This window comes from Charadrius vociferus, unplaced genomic scaffold (assembly GCF_000708025.1).
Source record: "Charadrius vociferus isolate BGI_N301 unplaced genomic scaffold, ASM70802v2 scaffold41, whole genome shotgun sequence".
In the NCBI taxonomy this organism is placed as follows: domain Eukaryota; kingdom Metazoa; phylum Chordata; class Aves; order Charadriiformes; family Charadriidae; genus Charadrius; species Charadrius vociferus.
This window is the reverse complement of record NW_009647013.1, coordinates 843,608-852,906: the sequence shown is the minus strand read 5'-3', so window position 1 is coordinate 852,906 and position 9,299 is coordinate 843,608. Positions and strand designations below refer to the sequence as shown.

The 9,299-nt window shown below is 43.2% G+C and overlaps 1 protein-coding gene across 2 annotated transcripts; it reads left to right on the top strand.

Moving 5' to 3' along the window:
* Positions 1 to 265: 265 nt before the first annotated feature.
* LOC104295673 (serine/threonine-protein kinase PDIK1L-like) lies at positions 266 to 7,319 on the top strand. Of its 2 annotated transcripts, XM_009895444.1 has the most exons (4): positions 266 to 887; positions 1,917 to 2,133; positions 4,091 to 4,343; positions 7,156 to 7,319. In XM_009895444.1, the coding sequence occupies exons 1-3, from the start codon at positions 342 to 344 to the stop codon at positions 4,324 to 4,326; spliced, it is 999 nt and encodes a 332-aa protein (XP_009893746.1). In that variant the 5' UTR covers positions 266 to 341; the 3' UTR covers positions 4,327 to 4,343; positions 7,156 to 7,319. The 2 variants fall into 2 exon arrangements, with proteins under 2 accessions (XP_009893746.1, XP_009893745.1); XM_009895443.1 differs by lacking the exon at positions 7,156 to 7,319 and having other exon boundaries at positions 4,091 to 4,476.
* Positions 7,320 to 9,299: the final 1,980 nt, after the last annotated feature.

Here is a 9,299-nt window from a genome sequence, read left to right as displayed (position 1 = left end):
CTGTGGACAAATCGATGTCGCTTCCCAGGTGGTTATATCCCACTGTGCAGTCAGGATTGTACTTGATAATGTCTCAAAGTTACCATGGATATAGGCTTTCTCTCAAAACCCCATTTTAGCTGTCAGTCCTTGTGCAGCTGCATCATATACCGATGCATATACTACTAAAATTGATACAGGTTGGAAGTATTTGCAGTTGATTGTTGGTAAGCTGCTTTGTTTGGGTGAGTTTTAAGCTTTTTTATCCCTGTCTCTTCCAGGGTTTTACTGCAGGTGATGACTGATTGTCATGAGTTCAAATATTTTCCTCTGATTTGCTGTTCAGTGGGCCCAAGTGAGGGATGGCTGCGGAAGCCAAGTACAGCATCGTTCGAGAAGTGGGCCGAGGGAGCTATGGGGTGGTTTATGAGGCCATCGTTAATCAAACTAGAAGCAAAGTAGCTGTAAAAAGGATGCATTGTAACGTGCCTGAAAATGTAGAACTGGCTCTGCAAGAGTTCTGGGCCCTGCAGAGCATCCAGAGGCAACATGAAAATGTGATCCAGTTGGAGGAGTGTATCCTGCAGAATGGCCAAGTCTTTCAGCCAATTAGTCATCGTTACAGGAAATCAGACAGCCATTTGCTGCTAATTGAGACCTGCCTGAAAGGACGGAGGTGCATGGATCCCAAATCAGCCTGCTTTCTGTGGTTTGTGATGGAGTTTTGTGACGGTGGCAACATGAACGAGTACCTGCTGTCTCGCAGCCCAGATGCTCAGCTGAATAACAGCTTCATGCGGCAGCTCAGCAGCGCCGTGGCTTTCCTGCACGGGAACCAGATAGTGCATAGAGACCTGAAATCTGACAATATTTTGATTTCTCATAGACATGGAAGTCCCATAGTAAAGGTAAGGGAATAAAACTTTGCTGTAACAAATATCTGATCTATATGCTTATGCATCACGTGCTTTGGAATGGGCTTTTGGTAAGTCTTGTGATACTTCTAATAAGCGTACTCAGAACATCTGATATCAGTTGTGGGTTTTTTTTTTTTTTTAAGGAGTCTTGGAAGGAAGTAGAGGTCACGATGGTGTGTTTCTGTAACGTCTTTCATCCACTGCTTATCCTGTTGAGAGGAGCAGTTCAGGGCTGTCCAACTTCTGCGCACTAGATAATCAGAGAGATCATGATCAGTCAAAAATGAAGCAATATCTTCTGCACCCTTGAACTTTAAGAACTTAATGCCCTGTTACAACAGCTAGCACTTCCAATATTGCTGCCTCGAGCCCATACTGATGTTTCAGGGGAGGTGGAGAATATCTTTGTGGTTCATGTTGGTGCCCTGATTGAGCTAAAGACTGGCTAGCTGCGTTTCTTGTAGCACCAGACTGAAAGTCTGTTCCAGCTCCCCAGCTCTCAGTTCAGCTCTCCTGAACTTTCGATCCCAAGAGTTCTGGTAGTTAGGACATAGGTGCGTTCAGATAATTCATGTCTTGACTATTTAGATCAATAATGGTATTTGTACTACGACCTATAGAGTCGTCAAGGGACACTTAAATCAATGGCATCTTAATCGCTATGGATAATAATGGTAATGGAAGAGATTCAGTGCACTCACTGTGGAACAGTAAGAGCCACTTCTACCATAGATGATGTTCAAGGTATGTTTATGCCCGATTAGATGTAATCAGAGTGAACTTCACAGAAAGCTAAAGATCAGATACCTGTTTTGCCCATCTTAGGAAGGGGAACAAACAACTGGAAAGGAGTTGGGGAATGGACAGCTAAGAGGAAATAATCAGCTCTTTGTTTCACCGGGGTTGCCACCCACCGAGTGGCTGTGCCATGCTGTGGTAGATTTCAGCGTGTTTGTAAATGCACTTGTAAACTTGATGTTTGTGAATAAGTTATTTTGCTTTTCTTCTTATGTGTTGCAGGTAGCAGATTTTGGCCTCAGCAAGGTGTGTCAGGGGAAGGGGAATGTGAACCAGCATCGCTTCTCCTCTGCGTGTGGGTCAAACTTCTACATGGCTCCAGAAGTATGGGAAGGTCACTACACTGCGAAGGCTGACATATTTGCCCTGGGGATCATTTTCTGGGCTATGGTTGAGAGGATCACCTTCCGAGACAGGGATACTGAGAAGGAATTGCTCGGTGAGGATCAGATCAGTGCCGTCCTGTTGTCAGTGGACATTCTGGATCTGTAGGGATCCTCTGAGAGGTGTTTCTCCCAGGCATAGTTACAAATGCTGTGGCATATACACTTTGGACGTGGCTTTTTCCAGGAATTTGCAAGCACTTTGCAACCCAAAGAAAATGGGGTTTTGTTTTTAAGAGAACTGCAAAGAAATCTCTTTCTTCAGCACGCATTGCTCCTAATTTGGTTGCTTCTCATGCAGGGTTTCCAGGTCTTGAAGAGATATCACTAAGGCAGAGGGAATGCTTTTTATATTTACAAAACATTTTGTTTGGAAGATCATTCCCTCTGCCAGAAATACTCTGTGGGATTTAAAGGTTAAGGGAAAGATCGCTTCTGGCTTCTCTGTTAGGCTTCTCTTACCCTAAGGAACGCTCTTCAAAAATGGATTTGGCCCTTATTGTCTCTGAAGAATTGTATGAGGAAAAACTCGTGGCTGTTGGTGAGGCATCTGTCTTACAGCTACGCTCTTGATAGAGGATTTAGTATCTGTATACTTCCATTTGCTCAGAAATGCTTTTAATGCTCTTAAAACCAAAACCTTTCTGGAATTGGGCTTATGGGTCCGCTTGTATCCTTGACTTGGCATAACCGAGGGACGGGATCACTTGGAGCACTGAAAGGATGTTCCAGGGAGCCAAATAATAAACTGGGAAAGGATGTTTAGATAAGCTTCACTGCCATCTGGCTGAGTTTCCTCACAGTTTAGAGACACAAGATCTCACAGGGATGACTCCTCTGATGGCCTGCTCTCTCCCTTTCTCCCCGCCTCCTCCTTCCTCCAAATCCCCCACATAAATGCACGCTTGAAATACTTTGTACTAAATGATTTCAGAAACGTATATTGCAGTGGAAAATCCATCTCGAGAGGAGAGAATGCCAGTCATGCACATTAGCATAATAATTGAAGACATCTACCCAGGCTCTGAGATCATAGTATACCTGTCTGTCTGTCTTTTAAATGTTTAAATTCTTAAAAGGAATTTCTACAGAGGAACTTTGAGAAGCTATTGTGCTATCCCTTTAATTTTTTTTCATCTTCAAGTAGGCTCAGTGCTAATTCTATTATTTATTTCTTTTTAAAATGCCAAATATTGATAAATGTTGAAGTTCCTGCCTACAGAAACAAGCAAATGGCTGCAGCTGAGACCAAAGCATGAACAGATTTCATTAAAATAGCTACCCGCCAACCTGAGATAAGGAGTTTGCAGGGCCAACCTTTTCTATACACAGACAGGTCACTGCCTTTGAAACATTTATTCTTTGCCTGGTGCAGGGGCAGAACAGCTTGAGTGAGCAAAGCCATTTTTACTGTCTGTTTCGGAAGCCGGTTAATCATTTTCAACAACCGGTGAAATTATTTAGATTACCAGGAGCAAATTTACATTTCCCTTCCTTAATCTTGCTGAGGAGAAGTTGGCTAACGGTAAATGGCATATGCTGTCATTTTAATTGAAAATTGTTTGACTAACTGAGCAAATAAGTTTTGTGTTTAACTCTTTCAAGTCACCTCAGCCAAGCGCAGTCTCCCTCCCTCTTCTAGAGCTTCTGAGTCTGCTAGTGGGGTGAAACGGAGTAAGATGGAGGAAGTTTGTTTCAGCAGCCCATTTTCTCTGCAGATGGTCCATATAACTGCTTGACGAGCATGCCATGCTTGATCTTGCTCCCTCTGTTGCACGCATGGTTATGCACACAGCCTTGTGCAACATCTTGATTGCTATTTGAAAGTAAAAGCCTCCTCTGATAACAACCTCTTCCAATGTTTGACTTGGCGGTCACCTCTTAATAAGCGATCTTTCCGGTAATCTTTCAGATGTTTTATTTTCCTGATTGTCTCTCCGTACTGCACATGACAGCATTTTGTGTAGACTTTCCTCTACCTGCATAACCTGACTCCTTCTATTCTGTGTTCAGGAACTTACATCTGCCAAGGCAAGGAGCTGATTCCCCTCGGAGAAGCGTTGCTGGAGAATCCCAACATGAAATTAAAAATTCCCCTGAAGAACAAGAATTCCATGCCCAATGATCTCTGCAAGCTCCTGCATGATATGCTGGCTTTTAACCCAAAGGAAAGGTTGGATGCCTTCCAACTAGAAGTCCGAATTCGGCAAATCTCCTACGGCAAAAAGCGTCAACGCTCCGTCTCATAGAGATGAAGGACGTTCAGGTTAGTGTCTCTGCCAGGCTACTCCCTATTTAGTCTGAGCTCACAGGGGATTTTCTGTTATTGACCTCCAGGCCAAAACCCTCTAAACCAAATGTGACCTGTAGCGATTCTGAAAATTCAGTGATAGAAAGATACAGTCAAAGTAGAAGAAAAGGCTTTGATAAATGGTCGGGGGAAGGAATTTGGTTCAAGAATGCCTAACAAAGAAACTTTTGCCTCCTTCATGGTGTTTGTTCAGGGAATTGGCTGTGCTGTCTGTATTTGGGCCAGCCTATCCTTTACCCTAAACCTCATCTGCTTCCGCAAATGAGGGCAGATTTCTGCCGTCAGTCCAGCATTTACCTGTGCTCATTTGTTGCTTTTACAATATATTTGCTAACTAAATAAAAGCTGAAGTGGGCAAAGTTACTGTAGGTGTGCATCTTAAATGTGGTTTCCAGGTATGATAGTAACCGTCAGATTAGAGACAGATTTTAATTCTTTTTAATTAAAGCACTGTTAATGCTCAGAGCTTATCAGAACTGGGTGCACTGGGTGAGAGAGGAGCTTCCTGTGCTGAACTGTTTAACATGTAAAAGCCTTAATGAAAGTGTTGGAAAAGGCTGGACTGGAAGCCTGGTAGTCTTGCCCAGTCCTGCAGTGGGACTGTTGTTTTTATGTGCCTGCTTTGAAAAAAACATCTGATGCTAATCCTGAGAGTTCTTGATGGCCTGTTTAGTATCTGCCTTGACAGAAGTTTGAATGTCCAACATAAAATTCAAGATGGCCTGTCAGATTCCTTGTCTTTCAGCAGAGCAATGAAAATACAGAAGGGAGTTTCCAGGACTTTCAAGTCCTGTCTTCTGCTATCATGGGCTATCCTGGAATCTATTTGATAAATGCATCATAGAAATAAAGGGGTTTGTGTCTGATTCTGTCACTGAGACTGAGCATTGTCCTTTGCACCCCAAATCAATTTCTGATCAGTTTAATACTCTTCATCTCATGACAGACTTCTGCTTCAGCTTAAAATGTTCTCCCTCCCTGGTGTTTGCCTAATTGTAGCCTTAGCAGTGTTTCTTCCTGTCCAAGGTGGGTAGTTTCCATCGAGGTCGGCTCCTCCACCTTCTCCATATACAAATAATTTTTGCACTTACTCTAGACAAGTCTCTTCAGGTCTTTGTAAAGCGCTAGCATTTACTGTCTCCTCTGGAAATATTCCTCCTGATGTATTCCAGGATCTCATCTCTCTCCTTTCATATCTAAATCACTTAATCCTCTCATAATTACTTTGTATCCTAAAGCCCTTTTTGACTTCATTTGCTTCAAATCAATAACATTCTGGGTTACAGCAGTTACTTTTGTTCACAGATGCATGACCTTATGTTTTCTATTACCGAGTTTCATCCCCTGGCAGTTAGAAGAAACAGTGAATGACCCTGAATATTTCCTCATCTTTTTTTATAACCGTAATACCTCCAGCTTTGTGTCATTGGCACACTTCTAATTATGCCAAGGCTGTTAGTGAAAACATTAATTAAACAAGTCTGTTGCCAGCGCCGATCTTGATAAAACTCTACTCCAGCCTTTTCATTTCCAAATTATCTGTTTCAGTTTTCCCTTGGGACAGGTTAACTACCTTACATCTTCCTTTTCCCTAATCCCAGTTTTCTCCTGTCTATCTAATACTTTCTTGTGTGGCACTACATCAAATGCTTTACTGAAATCTCAGGGGACGAGACCAATGCTGCTTTTTGTCTAGAAAAATCAGTTTTATCGCTGAAAACTACTCAAATAGTTGGGTAGGATCTGTGGTTCTGGGGACTCTGACCTGAAACAGGAGGCCTGGCATACTGTAATAGCAACAGTACCACTAGTTGGCAGGCCAGCTCTGAAGTGGTTAGCCTGCTACAGAGGGATTTGCAAGGATAAAGAGGGGAAAAAAAGGCTCTAGCAGCACAGTGTCAGGCTTACTACTGTTGACTTTCTGTTTTCATTATGAAACCATGATGGTAAAATAGGTTTGCAGACTATGTTCAGCAGAAAAATGCCAGCACAGCCAGGACATATCCCTGAAAACCCCATCTGTCTCAATCCTCTTCATTTATTTTATTTTCCTGTTCGGTAGGAAGCTAACTGAATACCTTCTATACTTGCTTTTGGCATGTAATCGGAGTTGATGCAGCGATGGCTTGTGGCACAGCGCTCCACGCCACGAGGCGCTCGTCTCACGCTGTTGCGAACGCTGTCAGCTGCTGTGTCAGTGTGGACTGACATAAAAACCAACTCGCCTTTCTAAAATTGGGTCATCTTAAACCCCGATTCATGGATGCTTCAGTCCAGAAAACAGATTTCATATCTGACTTTCCTAATCTAAAATCAGGAGTAGCACAGAAGCTGAAAAAGGCTTCTCGCAATGCTAAATCTCGGTGCTTCAGAAGAAAATCTCCAATGGCAAGTTCGAATAAAACAGGAGATGCCTTTTCTTTCCATAATGCTTTGTTATCACAGAGCAATGAACTCTGCAGTGTAGGGCAGCCGAACTGTAAATCTCCTCAGAACAGTGTGAAAAACATCTAAATGAGTTTTCTTTCATGAATTTCAAGACAAGGATATGGCTATAACCTGTCATTTAGGAAATCCTGAGGTTAAACATTGCTCAGAACTGGGACTTCTTAGGAAAGCCACTTCTGTACCTGCCCTGTGTTCTTCCCGAAGTCTATATATGCTACTGATGTCCCTGAGGCAGAACAGTGGACCAGGGCACCTTTGGTGTGGGCCAGTGCTCTCGCCAAGTATTTTATTTGGCAACTTTGGTGCGTTTCCTTTGCAGGTGTCGTGTCCCACTGTGATCTGGAGGCCTCAGAGATGGTGACCAGCTCTGCCTTCCTTTGGAATGAGTGGGTTGATCGGAAGTCCACTGCTAGCTTCCAGTTTTCCTCAACGGTTATATTTAAATGGACAATAACTTTATTTATTTGTATAGTAATTTTAAGAGAAGAAAATCTATTTTTATGCAAACCTTCAGTGTTTTTATATTTGCATTCTTTTATGCAGTGAGCTGAAAACTTGGCTGAGGTGACCTTGACTGTCTGGCCATACTCAGCACAGTCGTAGAGGAGTTTCTGTACTTGGTCTTTTTAAAGCAACCCTTGTGCATCCTTTTGATGCCATTCTGTGACTGCCCTTTCAAAGGACGGCAAAGAAACGTGCAGAAACCGTCTGGAGATGGGCTTCTCTGCCCCATTGCGTGTTGACTGCCTTTCCAGCCCTGACTTCTCACTGATAATACCAGGTTGCTTGTCCTTGGCACAGAAGTTGTCTTTCGGAGGTTTAATTGGAGCTTTTTTTGTGTGTGTAATTCTTCGCTCCGTGTTGCTTGGCCACGTAACCGAGTGATGTCTGCTGAATGAGCTGGCAAAGTGCTCAGTGTCTATTCTGAAAAGTTTGAGCAGAAACAAAAATGTATTTTCTTCACAGTAGCTTTTGAATATTCTTGCTTAGATTAACTAAAATGCTTTCTTAAAATAAATACAAAGAATGTTAAAGATGCCAACTCTTGATTAGAACGTATGCGTCACTAACACTTAAAGTAGTTTAAGGAATCATGCTTCCTGCTGTGTTAGCTGCTTGTGCCAGCTGTTCTTACAAGGGAAATGAAAAGGACTGAACTGGAATCTTGGCAGGTAAATGGAGAGTCTAATTTGCGCCCTGTTTGAAAAATATTTTAATGTATCTGTAAACTACTGCTGATCTTCGCTTTTCTTAAGGAGCAGGGAGCTCCTGGAAAAGGTTCCTCCTATGGTTTTCTGTTGTGCAGAGGTGAAATAGTGTCCTTTGGGGACAGCTTCCTTTTGTAGGAAAGGAATAAACTGCCAAAAGAAAGATAATGCAGTGACCCCCTCTGTGCCACACAGAGGACAGAAATACATCTATTTCTGTTAGAAACAGATTATATATTTCTTCCCTCTGTCCTAGGCTAAGCCTGTGGCTGCAATATAGAGGAATCTGTATTATAAACAGCGTGTCATAAGCCAAATTCATGGAGAGGATCTTTCTTCCTGCCACGCCTTTATCCAGAGGCTCCACTGGCATTCCACGGGGAAGCATAATGTTTTCTCACCTGCTCCTCCAGGCTGTAAAATGTTTGTCCTGCACAAACAAGTGTTAATTGACCTCTGTCCTTGTAACAGATAACCAACGGACTACCCAACAGGAGCGATCCCTGAAAAAAGCTGCTGTGGGAACATATAACAAAACAAGTTAATTCAAATCATTAAATTAAAGTTGACTTTTGAATTTAGAGAATCCCTAGTCTGACGGCACTAGTGCACGTGAAGTGTGTGCAGCGCTGATAGACACCGGTGCTTTGAAGCTCATCCAGCTCTCGATGCCTGTGTGCAAACAGACCGCATGGTGACTGGAAACGAGCTGAAATCGGGGTTTGGATCTTTTGTCACCCTGTTCTGAAGAGCGCTTCTGTCAGGAGACTGTGCTGGCTTCGACTGCAGCTCTGCACCTGCAGTACAGCCCAGTCTCACCTAATCCCAGTCGGTGCCTTGATTTCTAACTCATCTTGGAGTTCTGGGGGAATCGCAACTTAGGACTGTACGCTGGGTTTGCCTTTTCACAGCTTTGGGTTGTAAATACTCTCCTGCTCTGCAGAGCTGCTGTTCCGATGTGAGGTTTCTTCATCCTTTCCTTTCTAATCCTGTAGCCACTGCTACTCTTGTCTGCTTTATGCCTCCTCTCCTTAGAGCACGCTGGTGGTCTTCCAGGGCTGTTTTCAGTTGAGACCAGGTCCGGTTTTGTGGAATACGGATAGGTTTGCACACCCTCGCAACACGTGAGAAAATTGCAGGGCACAAGAACGGCTGTTGACTCATTTTCTTCCTTGTTGTGCCACGCTAGGTGAGTGTCCCCACAGCTGCTAGATATTTTTAGCTAGTCTGTACATATGCTTTAATCGCTTGAAAC

Bases quoted from the DNA above. Each gene is read 5' to 3' on its own strand.
- LOC104295673 (XM_009895444.1), top strand. From the start codon at position 342: ATGGCTGCGGAAGCCAAGTACAGCATCGTTCGAGAAGTGGGCCGAGGG. The intron at 888-1,916 runs GTAAGGGAATAA...TATGTGTTGCAG, and splicing joins ATGGAAGTCCCATAGTAAAG to GTAGCAGATTTTGGCCTCAG. The intron at 2,134-4,090 runs GTGAGGATCAGA...TTCTGTGTTCAG, and splicing joins TACTGAGAAGGAATTGCTCG to GAACTTACATCTGCCAAGGC.